At 38.9% G+C, this 27,196-nt stretch overlaps 2 protein-coding genes across 6 annotated transcripts in view; one reads left to right on the top strand and one right to left on the bottom strand.

The window, feature by feature from the left end:
- The window catches only part of LOC124161938 (putative inorganic phosphate cotransporter), an 84,885-nt gene that overhangs the window by 54,241 nt on the left and 3,448 nt on the right, over positions 1-27,196 (bottom strand). For 3 of the 4 annotated variants that reach the window (XR_006865451.1, XM_046538207.1, XM_046538224.1), the window contains exon 1: positions 2,603-2,820. Coding sequence is in view for 3 of the 4 variants with exons in the window: in XM_046538207.1 (XP_046394163.1) it covers positions 2,603-2,636 (34 nt within the window). In the remaining variant the exon portion in view is untranslated. Of the gene's footprint in view, positions 1-2,602; positions 2,821-24,328; positions 24,487-27,196 lie in introns of those variants that run through there. The other variant, XM_046538215.1, reaches the window with a different exon arrangement.
- LOC124161956 (sialin-like) overlaps positions 20,058-27,196 on the top strand; it is a 41,648-nt gene continuing 34,509 nt past the window's right edge. The window contains exons 1-2 of one of the 2 annotated variants that reach the window (XM_046538247.1): positions 20,058-20,369; positions 22,453-22,741. In XM_046538247.1, coding sequence (XP_046394203.1) covers positions 22,708-22,741 — 34 coding nt within the window. In that variant the 5' untranslated portion in view covers positions 20,058-20,369; positions 22,453-22,707. Of the gene's footprint in view, positions 20,370-21,413; positions 22,742-27,196 lie in introns of those variants that run through there. The other variant, XM_046538255.1, reaches the window with a different exon arrangement.

The following is a 27,196-nucleotide window of genomic DNA, read 5'->3' as shown; positions in this document are numbered from 1 at the left end:
CCTTTTTCGACCTAACAAATGTCGATCACGCAGGCAAAGTGGGTGAATGGTTAAATTGGTCTTCAGTTGTCATTACCACAAGAGATATCTTCCGAGATGAAGGCACTCAAAGGTTTTAAACCAGAGAACTTGAAATTCCGCTTCAAGTCCAAGTTATTTTCACTGGTATTAGTTCCGCAGTTCCCAGCTGATTTTAGCCGTCTCCTGGATCAAAATTCCGCTGAAGGTAATGATACTTCGTTTGGAAAAATATAAATTTTTGAAGTTATATTATACTTCATCGGTTTGGTTGCTTTACCATCGGGTTTCATCTGTGAGCTAGTCATAACTTGGTCAAATGGGATTTTCCAACACGATGTAGCAGGGCCGCCGATAGCGTGTGCGAACTCAAGGGCGAAACGCGGGCGATTCTCGTATGCGGTCCCAGCAATCATTGGGTCCCTGGTTTCGGGGATTTTGATCTCCCCCAGACCTCCCCTCTCGGCGGGCCTGCGATATAACCTTATTTAATGAAAATATAGATAGCTTATTTCCATATCCAGCCAAGATAAGTATGTAAAATTATTCAGCAATTAATAAAGAAGTACCACAATGCCCATCGTGCAAATATAGTTAAAACAACTGTGGTCGAGGTAACCTTGAGTCGAATTGACATGAAGTTTCGTAAATTCGTTTCATTTTCTACGCTATGAGTGCTTCTTTTATCTATTTAAATGATTTTTAATCTTATTTATTGTATTTACGGTAATGATTGGATGGTAATAACTACCATAAAGCTGTTAATTGCAAGCAGATAGATAGAAGTGGTGTCTGATAGCCCAAGCGCCTGAGAAAAACTATGTAGATATGTGTGCTGTGACGATCTTGTAATTCCGTTGGTGATGTTAGGTGGTGTTTCTCGGAAAATTTTCTCATGAATGAATGTATGAGAATATAATGGGCTGGGATGTTGATAGCTTAAGTGGTCACTTCCAGGAACGTTTAATGCTGGTCAAGGATTTCTTTTCCTTAAACTCTTCTCTCTTTATATCAAGGTCAAAATGTAAAGCACAAAATTTTTCTCGGTACAAAATAATCTTTCGTTAGTTTAAAAAGGGTTTTTTCCTTTGTGCTAAGTTCGTGATATTATTGCAGTATAGATGTAGTAGGATTGCGAAAATGAAGTTAGGTGCCGAAATGATTTCACACTTTTTCGGGTGTCGAACTTTGACTTCGGACGAAAATTTGCGCAATTTTCGTAAATAAAACTGTATTCTCCTCAAATCCTGGAAATGTCATGGCACCAATGGTCTTGGTTATTAAGCAAAATACATGAATTTAAGATCGTCGGTCATTTTTCACAATATTATTGCATTGACTATCAAGTTTGGAAACATGGCGTTTTATCTATACATCATATTGTTTATATTCGAGGATCTCTTAGCTTACTCGGTTCTGAAAAAAACTAATTTTTTCCCGCTACCATCGTACAGCAACTCATCGAATGAGATAAATAGGTCTTTGTAATTTCGCCCTGTTCCATTGCTGGACGAAAATAGGTTATGGGCATATTTATACCTCGTTCGCTTCTGTTGTGGAAAAGAGAAACGTGCACCGAAAAAAAAACTGTTGTTTGTTCAGGCGAAAAGTGCGCATCACGACCTAAGTTGGAACTGCAGGAAGGTGGTCCAGTTATTAGATTACATTTTATTAAATATCTACAGATATTCAATAATATGTAATCATTCTATTTTCCTCTATCTGCTTTCTCCGGACTTCCAACTCACTCTTGTTTTGAAATTTGAGTGCTAATGCCCTTTTCCTTTTTTATTGAGAATGGAAATTTTCAAAATACGAAAAGCGGGAAAATTTCTAGTTTTAAAAATCGGGTACATTTTTCAGTTTTTGAGGGATTTGAAGACTTAAATTTCCCATCCCTGATGGTTGACTGACGCAGCACCCTGATTCGATGAAATGGCATTAGTTGCTGTTCACATTAACTTTTCAGCCCTCTTCGCTGCAGTGTTTGTTGCACGGGAAAATGAACTCCCAAAATGTGAAAGTACTTTTGTGACTATTAGTTCAGATACTCTTCGTTCTCGCAAACCTCTCTCTCTACTTAATAATCAATTTGACGTTGATGAATTAAAGTGACTGCGACCACAATCTAGGGTCTTCTCGGGAGCTCTCGCCAACGCACACATTAGCGCTAACCAGGGGCGCAGCTAGGAATTAAGGCTAGGGGGGGTTTAGGTGCAACTAATACCGGGATGTATGGGGCTATGGAATACTCACCAGGATAAGCGGTATGAGCCAGATTAATAAATGCGGAATTTTAAGATAAATGGTTCAAAATGGTGAGTTTTACGGCTTTCTGAGGCTTTACGGCTTACGGATTTTATTAATCCTTGTACTATTCTATAAGTATTTTCTATCCAATTAAGTAAAATGGATTAAACTTAAAAATTTCTCTGAGCTCGGAGGGGGGAGGGTTTATTCCACAATACCCCCTTTTCACTGCGCCACTGGCGCTAACAACCCCAGTTGAGACACCACGAAGTGGAACATCAGCCCTGAAACCTTATTACATCGTCGCACCAAATGGTATGAAATTTCCTCGTACCTAGGGTGCGGGTTAGAGTGTGGTTGATGGCCATTGCTGGGGACTCGGTGAAAGCGTTGCGCCTCTGGTGGAGTGGTTCCTCTCGACGAGTCCTTGGGGATGTCCTCAGGGGAGAGTGTCCTCCGGCGATCACTGTCACTCCCAGCGATGTGTCCCCACCGCAGGCCGGTGATCGCCCGAGTTCGGTGGAAGGCGATAGGCGATGCTAATGTTTCGCGCCGCTCTGTCTTGTATTTATACGGTATGTGTGTGTACCGCGTCGTGAGGGGCTATTATCGCCCGTAGTCGGGTTTTGGCGGGGTGGGGGGCGCCCTCTTGCGGAGCCGACTCCCTCTCGCCTCCTCAAACCACTGTCCCAAAAGAGAGTCCGAAGGCATCTTTTATCTCTGGAGTATGCTGCTGCGCTGGATGAGCTTCGGACCGAAGGAGAATCCGTTTTGCCCCTACCTACCCCGTGACAGAGGAGTCCCCTGCGGTGACTGATGAAAATTGGGCGGAAGAACGAACGCTTTGTTAAAGAGAAAAATTTTAATTATAAAAGAGGTTTTCTAACATAGGTAGTTATTTCTACTTTTCAGTGTTATATGGTTATGACTTTTGCACGTGCGTTTCAAATTAATCTGTTTGATCTCTTCTAAACTCTTCTTAGTGTCCCCCATGTGAGAGCGACTTTTATCCAACCTTGGCCCCGTCGTTGTGTCGACCAGAGTTTAAGATTTTTATCGTCATCTGATAATAATGACCTCTTTGAGAATATTGGTAAAAAACTCTTTTCATCGTTTTGTATGTAGCACATTTACGAGTACCTGCTACTTATCACGATTCTCTGTAAATAATAGCATTATGTTGATGTGAACTTTTCGTCAGGGCAGCCGAAAGTCGGAACTGGCCCTACGGCAAAGAAATTGCGCACACCCTAAGCTCCCCTAGAATTACTGCAGTACGGCCCTCATAGGTACACAGGCCCCATGTATTTATTCCCACCCCTCATATACCTCCTACCTCTAAGCGGGCCCGCTTGTTATTACGTCTCTGTTTGTAGATAATTTCTAATGTTTTCCCGGCGCACTGTGTCATTTATGCTAATTATCCCCAAGGATGGATCTCGACCCGAGAACTTCAATACGATATAATGCACCTGCAAACATGAAATTCCATTGGGAGATATTTATACCTAAGTTTTTGTACTAAACTTAAAACGGAACCTAAAATTAAGTGGAATTAAAGAGAGAAATCTATTAAAATATATACGAAATAAGATGGAAAAGATGGTGTTAGAATCGGGAAATGTAAACGAGAAAAGCATAACTTACTAATACAATCCGAAATTACGTGAAGTAAATTCAAATTTTCAATCATAAGTACAGAAAGACCTCAAGCAAAAAAAATAATAAGTAAACATTAATTGCATTGCAGTCAAAATGGAATGCTATTACATTGGAATAAAATAGAATTGGAATTCTTTTTCAGTTGGACATATGAAACTAACCAACACAGAAAAAAAATCGAAAAATTCGGTTTTCAAGAAACGCAGCAGGAACCCAAAAAATAGAACCGTCCAGCATCGCACCGGAATCACAACTAAATGTGAAAGTGCATTTCAATAGAAAAAAGAGAATATGCCCGCTAATATTTCAGCAGAAAAAACCACTCGCGTGTACTTTGTCGGTAGACCTTTAAATACGTATGGGAGGCATGGAAGTGGAGGCCATGGATCATGGACGGCTCTTGACTAGAAAGAGTTTGTTTGTTAATAAAAGAATCCGCTTCCCAACGCTAAGCACACGATCTAAGTCCATTCTTCGTAGTAGTATATGGAATGCACTCAAAAAAAAGAAAGCCTTTCAGCGTACCTGCTGCAGTACCCAGCGATTGCCTAATAAGAGTCATTTGTAGCAATATTTATAAATTTTACTTTCTGGTGATTATTTTCCATCACTTTTATATCTATTATCCAGATATAAAAGTGAGTGTGGCCATATCGCATTCACACGTTTGCCGCGTCGCCGTACTCTCCGCCGCCGCCGCGGCGGAACCGGAGTCGACCGCACGCTCGAAAAATTATTTAAAATTCGGGGTTTCAAGTTGGTGCAAGATTTTACTTTAGATTCACAATCTAGAAGCTTCATAAAACGACGTGGTATAAGGCACTTGGCGGAAGTCGGCGGCAGTATCTACTTTTTCTCTACCTTTATGTAAAAAATTGGCTGAAAACAGGCACCGCCAATTTGTTATATATCTATGGTTAATGATGAAAAAAAATCTTTGAAAACCCTCCAAATGGAAGAAAAGAAGATTTAATTAAGATGGTATTACATTTTTGTCAATAAAACTATTCATAAAACCACTGCACGAGGATAAAGTTGGCAATTTTCAGAAAAAATCGAGGGCGGTTGTTTTTCGCTAAATTTGTTCAATTTTGACCTCAAATATATTGTTAACATGAAGGCACCGGAAAGAAATAATATGGCAAGTTATGTACAATTTATTTGAGAATATGCATGCGAAGGTTCAACTTCCTAGCTCAAAAAAATTGTTTTTGAGGTTTTGGCCAGTTTATTTCGATTCTAGCCCACTGTGCGTTGGTACTACTTATGAAATAACCCTTGGGAAACCCGAATGGCACATAATTTTGTCGTATCTACTGTTCGATATACTGAATGGATATAGCTTTGGCTAATTATACTCTGATGCTAGAGGATATTATAACGTCTATGGTTGAGGACAAAAATATTTGCTAAAGAAAATAGTGTGGTGTTTATGAGACTTTCAAGTGTCCTCATTGTACTCTTCGTTGGTTGTCAGCGCATTGAGGATTCCTCGAAATTTTAGTTGTAATATTTTTCGTAGCCCATTTATTTATCGTGATAATTTTTGAGCTGAGAAATTGCTGTTGCCTCTATTTCATATTCCCTGAAGTTTGTGTTATGATATTTCCTATGGTACCCAGGTTGTTTTATCATCTGTGGCATCAGTTTTGATTCTTTTATTGAGCAAGCGGTTTAGTAATTTTTACGGATAGCACGTAAGTGGTGATTACTTGGTGGTGGCTTAAAGGGCTATTGAGGATTGGATTAAGGGGTTACACCAGTTGCGTGGCCAGGAATTTTGTTTCGAGTGGAGAGGGAAGGAGGGGGTCCAAAACAAGGGGGGAATTTTTTTTAAAACAGGATAAGTAGAAGATTTTAAACTCATTTTAACACTTTTAATAATCGAAAAAAACTTCATTTTTCAAAAAAATATTTTGTAAAATTATGATTTTTCAATATTAAAAAAAATCTTTTATGATGAAGCTGTGTTTTTATATTTCGAGTGGTGGGGGTGTTCCAGACTTCCTACACCAGTGAGTTACACGGAATCTAAGTACGCGATGAATATGCAAGAGAAATGAATGGTTCCAGTCGCCATTTCCATTATTTGCCATGCTTCCAACTTCGCGCATCTGTTATGTTTACGGCCCGTCACCTCGGAGTCGCGGTTCGCACGCTTTGAATGCGTGTGGGTTCTTGCGCTTGGTGTGGGGAAGCGAATAATCACACACAATTATTTTTCGTTTTTAACCCAAAGTTTATTTGCCTTTAAGATCCCAGTTACCAAATCAATTCAATGAATATTTATAAAGTAATGATGAATTTGTGCGTCTAGAATAGCCAAAATTTAGAATATTACCAAAAGTCTCGGAAAGGAGAGGAGCTGCTGGTGATGGCACGGGTGGATAGCGAGGCGCTTAGGTCGCACGGGCCATACGGCCCGCGCTTCGACTCCCGCCGACGCGACGGTTACATTGTTGACTGGCCACTGGTGAGTCTACTGGTGACTGAGTAACTGCGTCAAGTAAGTGAGTGTGTTACTGAGTGCGTTCCAGTAGCATATCCACCGTGCCATTATATAGGGAAGTGGGACCAGGATGTTTTCGTCAAAGAGGAAGGGGAAAAGGAAGGTTAGGCGTTCTTGAAAGTGAAAAGGTTCAAATCCCGAGGCATAGCTGGCTATTCTGACACGTCACACAACAACATATTTATACATATTTTGGAAATGGAAATCTTCTATTTCCGGATCACTACACATCTAATGACATCCAAGTAAATTCATTAAGATACTGTATTCGTATCAAAAAATTAGAAGTGAAATGGAGGCACCTATTAAATTTGCAACTTTGTGTTATTTCGCAATTTCCGTGACTTCATCGTTCCCGAAGTCGAAGGAAAAATAAGAGACCCACCATTATATGATGGTGGTCTCCACTGAAAAAGTGTGAATATTTTATCATCTAACTAAGTTCAAAACCCTATCTTTTCATTGAACACTGAGGTATTACTACCACTATCCCCGAACTTCGCGTCAGGAAGTCGTAAAAACTAAGTGAATCAGGCATGGTCTAATTTTCATTGGCAACTGTTGCCCATACTTTACGATGAAAATGACAATTTTTCCTAGAATTAGGAAATGAATTCACATCCCTATAATGTTATTGGTGCGTAAATTGTTAACCGCCGTGAAAAGCATTTCCTTGTCCAGATTTTGGCCATCTGATTTCATTTTCGTCATTTTCGTGATGGACTGCTCCTGCCACTCATTTATCTCGTCTCGGAAATTTCCGAGGTCTTTCCTATGTCTCGTTTTACCTCAGATATTCACGGCTCCAAAATAACGGGTTCATTGACATACAAGAACGTGGTGCATATACACTCATCGCTAGAACTTTCCCTCATGCATCTTTTTCGACGCGTTCATCTCTTAATAGTTCTCGGTAGTTATATTGCGTTTCGATGCAGTGACTCCATTAACATCTATGCTCGGACCATTTTTATCCTCTTGGTGGAAAACCAAGATTGACTATAATTACTTATTATCGGTTTATTGTTAAGCACCGGCTACCATAAAAGTCTGTTATGAAAGTTACGTTACGATTTCTAAGCTTAAATTGCATTGCCGAAATGGCATGACGTGCGGGAACCCGGGATTTCTTCTGAATTCGGTTGATTTATGATTATTAGGAGTGGTTCCACGGAGGGGATACATTCCCTTATGTGTAGTATACCCTAGGAAATTGTATATACCCCAATTACGCCTTTGAAAACTCATTGGCTGGACTAAAAACCTTTTATTTCGGATTCATTGCTTTTCATCATAAACCAAATAAAATTATCAATAAAAAACAATTATAGGTCGCACTTTCCAGCTCATGTAGATCAATATTATCCTAAGCCCGGCAAACTAGAGTAGAAGAGATCATTGGCAGAAAATCAGGAAATGACTAAAGGATTCTGAGCGTTCAAGTTTAAAAATTCATTTTTGTTACCTCGTTCGATAAGAGATAATTAGGTCGTTGACGAATGTTATTATGTTTTGAATGGGTTTAAGCTTTCTCATTGGCTACCAGTAATACTTATTGTGTCCTATCCTTCAGTTGATGTACTGTGCACCCTTCTTCATGTCTACAAGAACTGTTGAGCTCCCAGCGCTTACTCTCACGATACTCACAGCGCCAAAGGCGCGAACATATAACTATTCCGGGGTATGCTATTCCACCTCAACCCGTCAGATTACAATCATTTACAATAACATGACTTGGCGCATATGTACTGTTGACACCGGGAGTGTTTTTTGCGTGAAAATGAAACTTAAAACTAATTGAATAAAAAGTTGATAAATACATAAATTCATAGATTACATAAAAATTAGTGGATTATTAAGATATAATGAAAAATTATTTCATTTTTTTTGTCTTAAATTTTTTGTACATTTTTTTTCTTCTTATTTTTAATCAAACTATTGACATACCCAGGCTCCTTTATAATTGAGTCCTCATCACTACTTTCGCATCCCAAGCTGACATTCTTCTCTGTGAATCCTAACGTCACGCTAATCGTTGTTTATTGAAATCATACCATCTCCATTTCCTATTTATAATCCTCAGCATTAATTTTCCGCAAGAGATATAAACCTTTTTGTCCCTTAGGGTTCGCATTCCAATGATTTTCTTTATAGATACAGTAATAGGGGCGTTTCCTCGAAATTTTCTTGCCGTGCCCCCTAGGGTGATGTCGGAAAACTTTCTTATCTCGATCTTCCTCATTTTTTTAAGTCTGAAGGGAATTTACCTACTCTGATTGGAATGAAGGAATACTGTATGTATTTCGCCGTTGAGAATTCCTGATCCGAGATTATCCTGATTTATTTAACTTTCTACCTCAAACTCGAATTTGGCTGACCTATTGTCACTATCATACTGTTCATTCTGGTATTTTCCTATTTCCGTTCTGTTTACATCATGCCAGTCATCAGTGGCGCAGCGAGTCAGGGGTTTTGGGGGATAAACCCACCCCCCCCCAGGGCTCAGAGAAATTTTATTTTAAATCGATTTTACTTAATTGGATTAATATTGCCTATAGAATAGTGAGAGGATTTACAAAATATTCCTCAGAAGGCCGTAAAACTCACCATTTTGAGCCATTTATCTTAATTTTTTCTGACGGAAGCTCCCCGCACCTCCCGCTTACCCTGGCGGGTATACCACACCCCCAGACCCCCCAATATTAGTAGCGCCTGAAACCCCCCCAAGCCTTAATTCCTAGCTGCGCCCCTGCCATTCATGACCTTAATTCTTGGTATCACGTGATTTTTCTTTCTGTGAGATAGCGTTTTCACCTTGGCGTAGATGTAGCGCACATCGTTTGCTTCAGCTTTTTTATTACTATTTCCCTAATCCTTTTTCTACCTTTCCAAGCGTCAACGTATTTCCAATGCATTATCTGCTCCTTTTTATTTATCGACGTGGTGAGTGGTTCAAAATTCCCAACACCCATGTTTACCTACCAACTTGAATAAGACTTCTTCATGAATTTCGACTGATAATAATATAAAATTCCACATTGAATTAAAATAAACTCCAGCGGTTGTGAAACTCTTGTGCCATTTTTAGGAACGAATGATACGTCTGTCGAAATATGTGGAGTTTATTTTGATAAATTGTGTGAGAATGTGTCGTTTTATTTTGCTTTAATATTTATTCATCTTCTTCTTCCAAAGTATCTATTCGATCTCTCCGATGCTTTTCCACACTCTACTAGAAGCTCTTCTCCGATTATTCCCAGTATTTCTCATAGACACTTAAGGACATGGGCGTACCCAGCGGGGGGCAGGAGGAGGCAGACGCCCCCCCCCCCTTGAAGCAATAGTAAATTTAGTTCAAAACGAAATTTTTGATAAAAATTTCTATAAATACTATATAGTGATAGTAGTATTAAACATGTAACTAAAATAAAAATATTTTTTTCGAGCAAGTAATTTAAAAAAACAATAAAGCGCGGTTCTTGAAATTTTGGTTTCATAACTTATCTATGTTACAACTTGAACGACCACGGCTTGCCCCCCTCTAGTTGTGATCCTGGGTACGCCCTTGCTTAAGGAGCTTCTTAATCGTTCTTACTTTCAATTTCAGTTCGCTTCTGCCTTTAGCTACGTTTTTAAAGATGCCGTTGCATCGCATTAGCACCTGATGACGGTCCAAGTCCGCGTCAGTCGTTAAATCTTCACATATTGTTATGTTAGTGCCAGATAATGAGTAGCTATTAGCTATGATCTTTGCCTTTATTCATATTTTAAGCCCTTTTGGTCGAATAAAGCGATAAAAAATGAAAACTTCTCCCACAAAAGCGTGATAACGAACGTATATTTACTTAGAAGAGATAGAATAGTAATATACAATGACTTGACCACTAGGACACAGCCCCGTTTTGTCCTGGTCTCGATTCACGAGTTGATTTTGCCTGAGATCACGCGATTAGCTTTTGTGGACTTTAAGATAACCTTAGAAATATATCTAATGGAATGGTGAACTCCACTATTTTATGCTACTTCTGAAGCTTTTCTTATGCCTCTTCAAGGACCCAAAAAGTGGAAACTTCCCTCTCTCTTTATCTGTATATTCAACGTGCTCGGCAATCCCCCTCTTTCACACCTTTTTCTTTTCGCATATCAGTTTTACTCATTAATATTACCATTTTAGTACATTGATTAAATATATATTATAATTTATCTTCTCAATCAGCGTCTTTGCTCTTCCAATAAGTCAAGTCTTATCATCAGTCGTATTTCCTAGAAATGACATCCCGATTGTTACTTTCGTAATTGGTTTTTGTTCATTTTATCATCCATTGTCGGTGCTTCTGTGCGAATCATAAATCTCCATTGCTTTAATTCAATTATTATATTAGATCATTTCATCCCAGGTCACAGTAAACAGCATTTAGGTTTTCAAGATATATTCTTTCCTTTAATATTCCTTCATCATATTTAAAATGAGTCTTTGTAAGGGTATCTCTTTGGGTCTCCTTTGTATCATCTGAAAATCTCTCAATTACAAGAAATATTTATATTCCAGCATTATACAAGTTGTCCCAAGTGATTCTGCAGGCTGGCGTTATTCGTGTGTGGGTTGTGTCCAGCTGAACGAAAGAAAGATCTCTCTGTTCATTCTTGTCGAAATATGTGAAGTAAGTTCCTAGATTCTGGTTGCTGAAGTCGATCCTGGGTTAATAGTGTTGCCTAACCCCTCAGACTAACGGATTATACCTGAAACGCAATGTATCGGGTCAAATCGGGTAGTGGGCTCTCGTAGGTATTTGAGCTATTGTAGCTTTCGTGTAGTAGTGGCATGCACAGTATTTAGGGACCGTTTTAAAGGATTTGCATTGAGTTTCGAAGTGTTTTGTAGCCGTCATTCCTCAGCGGAAAGTATTTTTGTGTATATTGCTACGTAGGACATGTAGATAGGACATACAATTGAAAAGCCAATTTGTCGCAACCATTTGACTTTTCGTATTAAATACTTCGAAGTGCGTTCGCGATCGTAGTTTCGTGGGATGTCTGGTTGCTATGCTTTGTCTTCCAAAGAATTAGATTACAGAAATAGCGACCCCTAATCAAGGACTTAATATGATTTCTTACATGCGTCTCGAAGGTTCAACTGAGAATTTGGAACGTTTACAGCAGGACTCTAAACTTTTCTTTTGCAAAATATTTCTTAATATGGGTTAATAACTTGCCCGAACTTGAATAACGTAAATTAGCTATGATGAATGATAGCTGTATAAATTAAATCATATTAAAAGAATACTTTATGTTCTAATAATATAGTTTTTGAAATTATTCTTTAAACAAAAATATGCGCAATCAATTTGCAATAGATCAGAGTACGCAACTAAATGTCTAAAAGTTGATCCATCCCCATTGTTTTAATTACGTATTGCAGTCTGTGCTTCGTGGATCCTACAATTCTTGAGCATAAAGATTGTTATTAATTGTTAATAATCCCATTCCTCCTCAATGGCTGTCCAAAGTTATTCTTGATTTCTTGGCTCCGAGGTTCCCTTTACTCCAGATCCCGCACCATCCCGTTAAACAGCTGTTACATAAGCCACTTGAATTGTGGATTAATGAGATACGTTTCAAATAGAAACTGATTTTGATTCGAGGTATGATATTTATTGGAAAATTTCCGTCCTTGCCAAGTGGGTGTCATTCATAAAATTTTCATGAAAATTCTGGATCCGTGAGGATCCATGAATAATACATTTGTATTTTGACTCCCTACATCCTGCAGCAAGGGCTGGTTGCGTAATACATTACTACTCAAAAAATGTATGTAAGCATTTATTAGTCGAAAATGAACTTGAAAATTTACCTCTCGACCACCCATCTTTTACGAATGTATTATCATAGTTGTGAATCCGTGAATTTAAGGTGAACCGCTCCTTCAAGGAGTCCGTCTGTTCTCGTATTACTTTGAGAGGACTGAATAGGATAATACAGTTGGAACATTATGGACATCGATTGATTATTAATCGATGAATTACCTTAGCAGTTCATCTATTGCTATAAAAAGCTGTTGATTATTAATATTGTGACAATTGACAAGGCTTCGTTGCATCTTCGGGGAAGTTTCTTAGCTATCGTTAATGACGGTTTCAAGCTAAATTCTTCACGCCTATTAGCATAGTAATTCATGATATCAGCAATCTGTCCGGGTAGCTGCAGGTGATAAGATGAAGGATCGGGTTAATTTACACCGAAGACTTCCGAAGAGGAAAGGCTCACCAAGGGCTCACATTTCTTTGCAACTGGGGCCCTCTCTAGAAATGGAAACCATGGAATGGCAAAATCAACGTCGGTAAGGAAATACAACGTAAAGTTTTACAGGTGGGACGCGGAAATGGGATATGGGGCTAACTCAAAAAGACGTTCCGAGAGTTCAACCAAGAATAAAACGGATTTTGGCAATAACCTTTTATTTACCTTATTCGTAGTAGGCTATTTTTTCAATAATTCACAAAATATTTAGTAATTAGCTGAGAAAAAGCTTCCAAGCTTATGCCTTGTCTCAAGCAGGGAGGATTAGCCACATTTTCGGCGAAAGGGATCACGGTTGATTTTCCCCACATGGCTTGCGAAATGGAACCCTCCCTAGGGGCTCCTGAGTGACCATAAATAAGGTTCTGGTGAATTGTGAAACAAATAGTGTCCTAGATGTTGACGAAGGAGAGTGGGTGGGGAAGGAAGCTACCAGAGACTCTCTGGAGGGTTTTATGGGAGATGACGAAGGCGGCGCACTGCCCGATAAAGAAAAACTTAGCTTGTTTGTGATGAGAATATTTTGAAAATCATTGGATCACTTTCGCTAATCCTTTGTTTATAATCGCAGCTAAAGAACGCTCTACCTACGAAAAGATCAGCGCCATCGTAAATCACGGAATGAGTGGATGAGCCTTTGGTCAAAGTTCCCCCCTATCTTGCCTCCTTTGCGAAAGACGAAAAATAGAAGTCAGACATCCCACATGAATACGACATCGAGAGTATTTCAAAGTATTTAATACGACATATCTAATAATTGCGACAAATTTATTTTCAATTTTGGTTCCTATCTGGAGGAAATGACGGCTACAAAATACTGTGTAACAACTCCGGGAGGAATGCACTCTCGCTCGGAGGCCAATACCCGTGCGCAACCCGTGATAAAAATCACTTTGGCGATCAAATACCCTTCCTCGATGAGCTACGTACTCATTTACCGCTCAGAATAAAAGGTCCTCCATGTTAATATTTTTGTGCCCGGAACTGAAAATTCCACCTACGATTAAGCCAATTACGCAGAGAAATAATGTTCCGGGCTGTATTATAAAGTAATGCTGGGTGTTCATCCAGGCCGAAAAAAATCCTCGTAGAGAATTCTTTGGACGAGATAATTTAGGTACCCATAAGCCTCCGCGAATTCAGATGAAACATTAATCACAAAAACTAAATGTACCATTGTGTTTATTCTTAAGCTCTTGTATTGTCTCGATCTAAATTTAAGTTTCAAAACGCTTTGTAATGTTTTATCTCGGTGTAGCCAAAACACTGCCCATTTTTTGATGACGCTTGTGCGAGGCACTTGGGCCTTTTTTTATGCTTTGCTTTTTTTTCCGGATGCATTCAAAAATTTTACGAAAGCATATATTATATGCGTGTAGTATGCGAAGTTCAAGGATTTCCCTTGCAGGAAAAACAGTGAACCTACCAGCCATTTCTCTATCCTTTTCAACCTAACCCAGGTACTTGTCTCTTGAGATTCTTAGGAGGGATGTTTCTTTCTATTTCACCATAGTGTTTGTCACATAGGTCCTGTGTCCCATGTCATTGCCAATCCATCTTCTTCGCCGAGAAGGAGATCAAGGCCATATGTTGGGAATGGAAATCCATCCAGAAATAGCGCAGTCTCGGAAAAAATAGCATCTCAAATTGACGGGATTGCGTCAAATTGAGAAGCTGGCGTGCCCCCCCCCCCACCCCCCGCCGGGCAGAGATTCCAGTCAGGAGGTACGCAAGTCTGGGTACCTTACATATTGCTCTATTTATGATGAGAGCAAGCGCTTCCTAAAATCTACGGGAAGAGCAAATTTCTCTACTCCAAAAAGGAAAAAAATAACACGAATTACGGCTGTATCATTGGCCCTATCCCCCTCAGGTACCATGCTTTAGTAACCAATAATCCTCACCCCGGGATTTGGTCGATTGTCCGACTCAGGCCGTTTCTATATAAAGGTAGTTGGGTACTCTTACTAATTTCATTTTCAAATAATTGCATGTATAGTTTAACAAGAATATAAACGATGCTTTCGGACTTCGTACTTGGGCGCTTGCTTCGACGTTGTGGGTTTAATCTCATCTATCAGTATGTATTGCGATGGGATGGAATTGTGAGGTTTTCCTATCATAACTCGCTTATGATATTAAATTTTCCTTCGTTATAATTTTCTTAGTTTCGACGTTACTTATGCTTTAGACGGCATTATCCTGTTAATTGAGAAATGACCTATTGAAAAAAATCTTATATAATTTGCTTGATAGATCGCTGCTGTGCTAAATAATCAATGAATATTGTAAAACCTTCATGGTCTATCTAGTTGTAAGAGCTTGTGTAAGTTAGAAAACGGGTCTTTTGTGATCTTAATAAACGTAAAAGACAAGTAGAAATGAGATGCATGGAACAGGTGATGGAATATATGAAGCATAAATATCATGGCAGTGTGGAAATAATAGTTAATAAGAGATTTGAGTGAGGAACTGCGTCAAACTATTCACAGGATTGCTGACTACAAAGAGTTCGAACTCAGATAGAGACTTGTTTGAATTATTATTGCACGACGGTGCGTGCTAACTTGATCACTAACTTAAGCTGGTGCGTTCGTTACTGAAGCGAACGAGTTATTCTCGCTCTCTTTAGAATTAACGCCATCGTTATGTAAATCTTGCCCTGTTATTCATGAATTATAATAATTCCGCATGCATAATAGATTATTTACAAAAACCTATTCTCGTCGTTACCGGAATATCTGTGGAGTGAAAACTTGAATTCAAATAAAAAATTGAATTGACCGCACATTTGGCTTCAATGGGGCGTAACAATTTTTTTCTGCGTTCTGTTGTATTCGTAGTTTTTATTTCCCTCCCTGTTGAGGTTTTACGGATACTCTACGGTAATAATTTACCTTTTGGTGGTGTACCTTGATAAAAGATCTGACCGTTGATTAGAACATAGCTTCGATCCTTAAAATTTCGCATGGGCTTTGGGTAGTCAATGTTTGCTAGCATAACTCTCTGCTTTGCCAAGTATGCGTTGAGGCTGGGAAACTCGGAGCGTCATTTGCATAGCAACATTTAGCTGGAATTTGGAAAATATATAAATTATAAGCTCTCAAGCGTGGATGCAAATAGGCAAACGAAACATTAATTACAAAAAATAAATGTACCATTGTGTTTATTTATAAGCTCTTGTATCGTCTCGGTCTAAATTTAAATTTAAAAACGCATTTTAATGTTTTATCTCGGTGTAGCCAAAACACTGCCCATTTTTTATGACGCTTGTGCGAGGCAATTGGGCCTTTTTTCGTTTTTTTTGCTACAAATGTGAGTAATCCATGTTCTGTTATGATATCCTAATCCTCCGTTGACTTTAAGATAATCTTAAATAATCATAGCCTTCTCTCGAAGGGAAGGTGTAAAAAATTGGCTTATCTTTCGCTTTATTAATGCGCTTCTGATAATCAAGGATGGTTATCGCTCTGAAGTTAATAAGATATAATTTCCCGGAAGTTCATCTTTTTTATTTAATAAAATATATGTATATTATGAGATAAATCTAAACGAGTATGAAATTCAATTTGACCTTGGAGCAAATTGAACGTTCCTACGTTGATTTTAAGATAATCTTAAATAATCATCGCGTTCTCTGGTATAGAAAGGAAGATGTAAAAAATTGGCTTGTCTTTACTTTGATAAATTCGCTTCTGACTATAAAGGACGGTTATCTCTCTGGAGTTAATAAGATATAATTTCCCGGAAGTTTATCTATTTTATTTAATAAAATGTATGCATATTATGAGATAGATCTAAACGAGTATGTAATTCAATTTGACCTTTGAGCAAATTGAACGATGGATGATAATGGATTTGTGACTGGGAACATCAAAAAACCTCTTATACAGTTAGAGACACCATTTACAGGTTCCAGTTCCCTGTGGTGCATGCGTAAATCAAACGGGAAAGCGTGGTAGCAGTACCATGCTGTAAAGGAGACTGAAAATCAATGGGATTGTTATCTAGTTAGTAATGGAAAGTGACGAATGACTAAGATTGATAATAGAAATAATGGAACTTGTATACAGTGAAGTCTCGTTTTTTCGAGGATATTTTTTAGCCGGAAATACCAAGGGATAGATCTTCTTGAGTCGTATCAACGATGCATGACTCTGTGTCATAATTTTCGCTATTTCGTATGATCGCCGGACTCGGATTACATGGAAACGATTCTAGCCGACAGCGTTAACTGTGCCAAAGCTGATTAAAATAATAAATGCTTAATAGCTACCTCATCCTTTCCACCTCATTCACATTTCCGCCCTTATTCGACGACGATGATTGGCCAGAGGAGCAACTATGTCTACCTCATGAAATCGTTCTTACTGGGGTGATGAAACCGTATACCTGCTGATACCACTATATAGTTTCAGCACCAAATATTTTCTCCATGGGCATGGCAAATTTTATAAATGGCTGCAATGGTTATTTGGGCGCCTTGCCTACGGTGGCTTCGATTTCAAATTCGGAATTTTGCTTTTTCAAATGTGGCGGCGTCTCTTCTGTATCCATTTTTGCGGGCTTTTCTATTTATGATTTTTAGATTTTTAGTAATGCATGCTTTTATCATGATTAAAAGTCTATCAATAATAAATTGTAACGAGTTCTTTACTCTGTAAAGTAGATTTGCATAGAGCATTTTACTATCCACCCCGGCCTGTCTCCCTTTCATCATCATATTCTCTCAAATTATATTCTTCAGTTGACCTTCAAGCCTATTCCTCTTCATTCTACCTATGATACGTGCTCATTTCCTCTCCGTTCCTAGCTAACTCCATGGTCATCCTTCTGTAACGGTTTTCATCTTTCCCTCTCTCCCAATTGATCTTTCCATCCTCAATGTCTGTCTCCTCTTTATCTCCTCCCATGTATACCTTGTCTAGATTTTCTTCGTTTCAGTGGCGGATACGGGCGAGGGGGGCGCGCCCCTTGCGGGGCCGCCCACATTCCAAACATTGCAGAACCACATTTGTAACTTTTTTATGTCATAAGATAGCATTGTCTTGTATATTCATATTATCATTTTGAATGAAACTTTCTTAAAATTTGCGTGCGACTTATTTTTCATTACGATAAAAGTGAAGGTAGCTCGATATATATTTTTCGCCTCCCCTTGAGTTTTTTCTGTATCCGCTACTGCTTCGTTCCTTTGTATCTGCGGCTATCTCACCTTCTCCATTCTTCTCCCTACTAGGGAGTCCCTACCCACGTCTCGAACGCCTTAATATCTTCTCATCCTCCTCCCAAGTCAACGTTTTGCCTCACCAAGCGCCACGCTCCATAACATTTCCTCAACGATCCTCTCATCTATTCTTCATAAAGGCCTCCATTGTACTCGCTATTCTCTCGCCTTTCTGATATCCTTATAGCTTAGCCCGTTTTCCTCTCACGCTCAAATATTGACTGACAAGCTCTTACACCAGTTCAAGTTTTTTACACTCCATTTTTACTGAAAAGGCTTCGCATCTTCTCCGAGATTATCTATCTCTCAATTTCATCCGACTCAACGATGCATCCCGGGAATATTTATTGCTTTGCAAGTGTCATACTGTTTATTTAACGATCACAGATGTCTCACGGAACTTTTGGATTTTGTATCTTCGTGATCGTAAAGCTACTAATTATTTATACTTAGGCCTCAAACCGGAGGAATACAAGCTGCGCTGTTGAGATAAAAAATGTGAGGAATTTGGCGGAGGTGAAAAAATGATGACCAATATTCCCTGAAGGTATATGTTCTCCCAAGTTTTACTGAACCTTCTATCTGTAACATAAATCTACGCTACTACAATGCGAGTACAGGGGTAGAAAAAGGTCGTTGTTTTGTGGGGGGCGATTTTTACTTTCCTCAGCACCACAGTGGTATACAATACTTCTGCGCAATAATGCGTCTGAGGTCTCACATACATATATAGAAAAGTGGCTTTGAGATATTCCTCAATTTTTTCAAAACATTGTTTATCAAGCTGGTAAAATTAATTTTCATTGTAGAGCCACCTTAAAAACTGCCATCTTTTCAATTCTTCGGGAAAAAGTACGGGGTAGGGCGGCCGCACCTTTCCCCCTACTCCCGCTAAACCTGCACTTGCGAGTATGGAAGGGAAGGAGTAAATTGAGGGTTTGAGATTGAGATTAATGTTGGGTGCAAAATTAAGGAGCTGGTTAAGAATTACAATGAGAGTGTGGTAAATCCTCTTGGACTTTGTCTCTCTAAAAAATTTTTCCGATACTATGAAGGGATTTTGCTAGTTTTTTAAATCCCTTATCCTAACATTATCTGTTGTGCAGTATTGAGAGCTGTTGAGAAACGATGTCCAGGATTATTTGTTATTAGCATCTTTACCTGGCAGGTCACTTCTAAAGACATTTGGATATTGAATGAAGGGACCTGAGATGAAATATCTTTGAACGGGAAAATAAAGATCCACGAAATGGATACCGCTTTTATATATTTGTTTCTCTCCGCGCTGTGTTGGTGTCTGTTTTCATAGGCTGAAAGGAAATAAATGGTGCAGTAACTTGAAATTTACGTCATTGAAAATTGTCGTGTATTATTGTTGCCTTAGAGATTATAGAACAAAATTGCTATCCCACTAAATAATAAATATACATATTTAATTTAGGTATTCGTATGCCTGTTTTATTGTATTGTCGAACCCGAAGCTTTCCCTCTAATGGTTCTGCTCCTTAAAAGCTAAATTCTTGATCTTAGTTTGACCTCTGAGCTATTCTGTGATGAACAGAGTCCCTTATCTTATTTGCATTGTCCAGCCCTCCTAAGCAAATAAGTATTTAGATCTTGGTCGATAATGGGCCTCATTTCGGTAGCGTGATTCTTGAGCAAATCATCGAAAGCATCACGGAACTACGTAGAGAGTAAATTGAAGGCGGAAATATATTGAGCTGTAAAATGGCATTTGATTATTAAAAATAAGTGATTTATATGTTTCTACTTCCGAGTAAAATAGTTGATAAATGGTAAATTTTCAGGTAGGTGTTTAGCAAGTCCATTTTTGATATTTAGGATCATTTTTTGTCTGCTATAGCTACTTCTCTCCGTCGTGAATCAGCGGAATATTTTTGAGCGGCTACATGGCTGTTACGCTAAGTTTATGACTAGAGTAAGATAACCTTTGACCTACGGTCGTCGTTGTGGAGTGGGACCAAATTCCTCTGGAGAAATGTGTAGTCCTTTGAGTAGTATTATTTTAGTCGCGAAGCCAATCGCACTATCTAGAGTTCGTGAGTTCGTACACCGGATTTTTTAGTATATTTTATCTCTTTACGGAGTTCAAATTTTGTCTTCTTAAATTTTTAAATAGTGACTTATTTAATTTTAATGATGTTTTTCTTATGTTATTTTTGATGATGGTGCCAGGAAAATCCGTCAATCCTCATGGATGTGAATATTTAAAGTGTGACATTCCGTTTTTCAGTATGCTACTGCGGTCGTCCAGAAAAAGTGTGTTGTCAGGATTTCTTGTTTCATGATCTAATTTTGAAATCGTACAGTGCCGTAAATAGCGAAATATTAAAAAGTTCTTTTTTCATTTTACGGCGAGGAAGAGTTTCATCATCCGATCGAATCGTAAGCATAATTTTCGAAGTATGTGCTGTGCATGATTGCGTGTTTTATCCATGTTTGAGGTCATCGGTTAGTAAGTCTGATATGACCTCAGGATTAGAACCTCCTGTGATACATGCCTTACCGGAATTTTTCTCAAGAGTGGATCCCATCGTTATCGAGGTTATAAATAATTTAAAATCAAATTTTTCTTCGGTGTCGATATTAAGACTTCCTATCGTGATCGTCTGGTTGGCAGGAATATTTTCTTTTTTATTCACTTTGAGAACAAACATAAGTGTAGAAAAATCCATGCCAACTTGCTTATCGCCTTAGGCATTGTAATGTCTTCCGCTCTTATTTTGACTCCCAACCTCCCTCATCACCTATAGACGTGATGAATTGTTGGAAACTTCATATTCTTGCGTTTATGTATTTCGTGTTTGCTTACGTGAATCAGTGCGTCACACGAGGTTTTCTTTTCCTGCATTTCTGAGGGACTTACGTGGGTCCCTTAAACGGGCGACAAGGGCCCTACGTATTTGAACGCTTCGCTGGCAATCGTCGATGACCGCATATGGCTAACCGCCGATTTAAATCCCTACTTTTTCTAGTTACAGGGGTATTAAATCACATTGGGTAACAGACCAAGCCGCCTCACTTCGTCGCATTTTTGTAGCAGAGCTTGGGTTGCGCCCCTTAAACTCTCATACTTTTGTTCCTCCCTTCTTTGATTCGATAGAAAAGTGCATGGAACATAAGCGCATTCAAGGTCAGCCGCCCTGAGTTCGGAAAAGACTTTTACTAGGATGCATTCTCAACCGCCCGTGGTGGAGGCTCGTGGCAACCTACTTCAGCCCGCTCTGATGAGAGCGTATGTGTTTGATTAGCCCGAAGAAGTGGAGGGCGATGATAGCAACCACCCTCCCCCCACTGCCGGTGCACCTTCTCGCCATATGTGCGTTGCTTATATTCCAGCCCGTGCCTGACCTGTTGGTTCGATTACTTTGCTGTCGATTCTCCGAGTTCCAGGCCGTTTTATGAGGGTATCAATCATTAATTTCTTCATCATGCAATGAACAAATCGTCGGAATGGGATTCTTTCAATCCATTTTCCCACAGTTGAGTCAATCTACGTATCGTTGGGACTGCATTTGGCTTCGACTATGCTGAAACTTTTGTATTTACCTCAAGGCATTTACCAACAACAACGACGCCATTTCACATCCGAGTTCGATTGAATGCTGTTTAATTTGTCTAAACGGAATCGCGGCTATTAGCAGGCATTGTAATTATTCAGAGCTTCACTGACAAATGGATCAATTCCTTACCGCGTGTAAAAAACAATAACACTACTTACATCTATTTGCCCAATTTTCAGATGAAATCCCTAATGAGCGACATATATTTATTCAACAGCTAAGCATCCAAAATTAGATGGCTTTTAAGTTGTAACGTTTTGCAATGGGGGAATTTAATATTTTTGGGAAGTAAGTATTTTTTTCTGGGTAACTGTTCCTTTTCATATTAACCTTGATCGATTACCCACAGTTCGCTTCGAGATAAATAATAATTTAAGGTCTCCCATGGTGAAATTCAAACCTACTTGAGTAATTGTGATGCGGTTAATATTGCCTAAGGCAGATATACTCTGTATGCGTTCATTTTGGATTCCAAAGGAAGTTGAACCAAACTTAACCAATAAAGGAGATACCTGAGATGTATGATATAAACATATGTATTTTAAAACCATTTGCTAGGCAAACATTTGAGCGTTTGTATTTGTACCCGTAACATACAAGACAACTTTCGTGTTGTACACACATTTTAATTAGCTAGGTCAAGAAAACGTAGCGCAGGTTGTTGTGAAAGTCTCCAGGCATACGTCGAGAACTATTAAGAGACCGCTTTACACAATTAAGATAGAGGGAAAGATAAACTTCATATTTGGTCGAAATATCCGGTGAATTTAATCTGCGGTATTTGCATAACATGCGGAGTTGTATTTCCGGCCCCTCCAACGGAAAAAGTGGTCTCCTCGCGGAAACTGTTAGTGTCGTTCCCAGTCTCGCCGTGATCGGAGAGAAGAACCTCTCTCTTTTTCCAGACCCTCATAGCACCTGAGACGGACGAGGAATATTATCAAGGGTGATAGCCATTAAGTGGAGCAGGCAGAAAGGATACGCGACAATGGGCTCTCATAAAATAACAAGGAAGCCAAATCCCTAGTATCGGAATCCAGCCACGATGACGTCGTTCGCCCCTCCCCGAGTCATGTGAAGTCTGTATCGCTCTCTTCTGCCTCGAATTGACTTTGGAGCCACATCTCCAAATCACTCGTCTGGCATCCAGGGAAGGAACAATGGCATTCCAGTGGCATATGTATCCTCGAAAGGGTAAGAGGACGACCACTTTTGTTTTCCTGAGTGCTCCTCAAGTACATGATAGTACTAATAGTATCGAATTTTCCGACCAAGGGTCTAATCTCACTATTTTTTAATGTCAATCCATCGAAGCACTGCCCATGCATGAATAGTCCCTCTCCAATGGATACAGTCTTTGCTGGTGCAAGCGGGACATGGTTATTTCCCATTACGAATGGAGTTATCGTGGAGTATAATTAATGCACTTCGTGGTAGTTTTCTTCTCAAATAAATGTTATTTACAGGTTTTCATGGAATTTCAGCTTCTTAATATTAGAGCATAATAATGATGCCTCCAAAACTTGGATTTAGGGTATATTATTTCAAGTATTTTTTCAAATATTTTCCTTAAATTATCATCGAAGCGGTAACGTGCGCTCCTCATAGCACCTGTGGTTGAATTTTCTTTTGTAGATCTGTGTTTGAATTTTCTTTTCCGTTACTGTTGTTCCTTTTCCCTCCAGATTACCCTCGTATCCATACAATTCCTTTTTGTTGGGGTAAGTTATCAGGAGGCAGCGGTTGGTGATTGTCATTTAGCTCAATCTACCATACGTCCTCCCGCATAAACGTTGTACCTAATAATTTTCTGCACTATGCTATGAGAGTATTTTCGAGCAAATGGGAATTATAACGGAATGTAAATGCGTGCCTTTTCTTCATGTTATGTGATGAAAGAGCTACAAATGGTCTCGTGGATATAACCGACAGTCCACACTAAAATGGAATCCTATCTATTCTTCCAGGTTTTCTTCTCTTACAAGATTAAAGATAGCGTTAATCATATACCTCTCCATACCACTCTACATTTCACCGTGGTAGGCGTGTCGTGGAAGCTGATAGGACACACACCCGTTTACCAGTATATATTATTACATAATATAAACTTAAGTATGTGCTGGTAATGTAATTAAATAACTGCATAGCATTAATAAGGTACTTTATTATTCGAGGGAGAAACGAATTTATTTGCTTATTTGTGCGTCTTATTAATTCTTTTATTTTATGGTTTCCATCGGACCGGTGAATATAATGCGGTTCTATTATGATGTTCTACGCCTCACATTGAAAGGCAATTGTTCTGAATTTCTTAGTTATTCCAAGCTGAGCACGTAGCCTTCAAGTCTCAAGCAGCTCTCAACCTAATCCGTGCGATAGCTGTGTAACACTATCCGTTCGCAAGAAAAAGTTTTTGACGTAACGCGCCGCTTTTTTTTTATACTTGGTTACGTAAAAATTACTTGTTAGTTCAAATAATTATCTTACTGCACCGGATGCCTTAGGCCTGCCGCGTATTCGAGTTGCGTCCCCACGAGAGTGAAGTAGCCCGGAGCACCTCTCTTTCTCCTTTTCGTCGGAAGACCTCCAAAACTAGCTTCGAAGCTTCAGGGCTCTGACTCTGATTTTTTATACCAGTGAAATTAAAGAAAAATAAAATTGTCGGTTTTCATTGAATACCCTCGTTCATAATAAATGATTCATAGATTTTTCGGCTGTAGTATGATAAATGTATTTTATTGTGCTACGTGTCCAACGTACCTAAATTAGGTTCATACCTACCCCTGCTAATTATGTTTGCCGAAGGAGACATCATCCGGAAAGCTTTAGGTCCATGGTTCCATTTCCGTTCCAGGGGATGTCTATGCCCATGGAAATCAATGGGAAGTCCTAATTCTTGTTTCTTTCGAACATGGACCCTCCTTATGACACGTTGTCACCTGGACTCCACATAATCGACATGAATATAAAAGGAAACAACATTAACTGAAATATTACATAGTATAACATACAAAAAAGTAATAAATACTTTTGAAATGAATATAAAAGAAAAATATTGTATTTCTTTTCTTTATTTAAAGCATTTTCTTCGCTGCGGAATTTCTCATCGGGGATATATGACTAAAGTCATCGTATGTAGTTTTCCCTTGCCGTTTTATCATTTAATTAAATATTCCCAAAACCGTGTCCTATGTTTTATGCAAAAAATCAATGTGTAGTGTATTTTGGGACAGCAAATATATACTCATTTTCAACATATGATGTTGAAAAATCAGCTTGGTAAGTGGAAAATACTCTTTTAGCTTTACAGTGACTTACTCAAGCTTTAACAACATAAAAATGACTTTTTACTGTTCCAATCAGCTAGACATTAACCTCAAAAGTTGACAGTATGCTTGCGTTACTGCAACAGGAAAAATAATGAACGACAGTTAATCGTGTTCCTATTATTTCAGGCTAAATTCGAATATTCTCTGCTTACAAATCTCTGTCTCCACTGAGGGGACGTTAAGGCCGTCTTACAAGTATTTTAAAGTACATGCAATCTGATCTACGACCTGAGGCGCGGGGAAATCGGCTGCTTTTTAAATTACAACTTTCAAATCAATTCGACAGCCGAAGCTTAAACGCTGATATACGAGCCATAAAAGTAAAATTTTTAAATTTTTAGGATCAGGTACTAAGGCCTACGTGAATGTCAACGATGTTAAAACATTTTCGAATTGTAATTTTATTAGTTGTACCGTGCATAAAAGTAGATATTTGCGTGCTTCGTGTTAAAAGGGCTTCGGTCATTCACTCAAGTTTTTGGTCCTCTCAAAATAGAAATCAATGCATGCTGTCCATTAAACTTGGGTTTGGGCAGTTTGGGTTGGTTTTTCCCTATGGTCGAATTAACTACCGGTAAAAATTTTCTTCTCATTTAGGGATTTAAGCCAGAACCCTCCAAGTCGTAAGTCATTTCGCGGGCATCTTCGATCAACATTGATCCTCTCACATGGCATTGGATTCCAGGATCCCTGATGACAATGGGCGAGTTGTTCATCGAAACAGCGAAAGGAGATATGGAGGACCAGACCCGGTGCGAAACCCGGGAAAACTTGTCAGCAATGGATCGCCGGGAAAAAACCAAAATATTATATTGATCCTCTCACGCGCTCATCTGCGGCTTGACGACGTTTTCTGATCCGCAGGTTATCCGTCAAGTGTAAAAAATTAGATATCATAACATATAAGAAACAGAGCATTTAAAATCATTCCCAAGATTCTCTATTAGTATGATTGCGCAGGCTCGTTCCAAATTTCGGAAATTCTGACAACTGGCCCAGGGGCATCTCTCCCCTGACTGCAGCCGTTTCGGTAATATCCAACAATTGTTATAAATTTGAGTATTTTTCAAAGGGAATTTTTAGCTTATTTAATGTAGTTTATGGTTTTCCCATGTGTTGGAATGGACAAAAATTACCCGTGTAGGCAACCCACTTACCACCCTCCCCGAAGCAAAAAATATGGCTAAGTGCCTGGTATCAACTCTTACTTTGATATTGTTCGTACATTCAATTACTACTAATCCTTATATACGAGTAGCCAGGTTGGCGGCTTCGGGGACACACATCTATTTAGGAGACCATTGGCCCACGGGAATCTCTCCTCTGACACTCCATTTTTTTACATATGTAGTTACATTTCATAATATATGATCTTGTTTTTTCTCGGCGAATATTTCTTATAAATATTTCTCGGGTTTCTAGCCGAGTGAGACTTTTTTGGTCTAACGTTTCGACGGAACACTCTTCCATCGTCCTCATTCATTCATTCAGTCATTCATTCTCTGAGGACGATGGAAGAGTGTTCCGTCGAAACGTTAGACCAAAAAAGTCTCACTCGGCTAGAAACCCGAGAAATATTTATAAGACATTTCATAATGTCTGCCTATAGCGAACGATGAACTTTCAGAATCAGCAAATGAAATATATTTCTGACTTATTGGGAGTTATGGATTACCGATTCGTGCGAATCGACCTCAAATGTCAGTTTCGTCAACCCGCATGCCTCCCAAGCACCCGAAGCAAACTTCTGGCTACGTGCCCGACTCCTTGAACATCAACAACAACACGTGAAAATATTTTTTTTTCACCGATAGCGTCTCTCATATATCTCTGAAAATCTATTCTCTATACCTCATTCATTGTATCCAAATTTTGGAATGAACCTGGGCAATCATACTAATAGAGAATCTTCAGTATGATTTTCAATGCTGTTTCTTATATGTTGCGTTATGATATTTAATTTTTTCTCCGTACTCCTGTATGATTGTTGATATCTTTTACCTGGGTAGGAAGGTACACAATTTTTTTGCAATAAGGAAAAACGCATGGAAAATCTATACATTGCGGAATTATTTGACTGTTGGATATAAAGAATTTTGGTGTGAATAGTTTTTGAGGCTCCTATGAGGAACGAGTAAATGCGTGTAATTTGTGTTTAAATACCAATATGTGTCCTTACTTTGTCGACTGTCCTACAAGAAATTGGCCATTCACATTTTCCGAGCCCTCGGTCTGGGGAGGATTGGACTCGTTGTTGTGGAGGCGGTTCATTACTTTCCTCGGCGCTTTGGTAGTATGCAATGCCTCTCAGCAATATTAC

Source organism: Ischnura elegans, chromosome 1 (assembly GCF_921293095.1).
Source record: "Ischnura elegans chromosome 1, ioIscEleg1.1, whole genome shotgun sequence".
In the NCBI taxonomy this organism is placed as follows: domain Eukaryota; kingdom Metazoa; phylum Arthropoda; class Insecta; order Odonata; family Coenagrionidae; genus Ischnura; species Ischnura elegans.
This window is presented reverse-complemented; position numbering and strand designations above follow the sequence as displayed.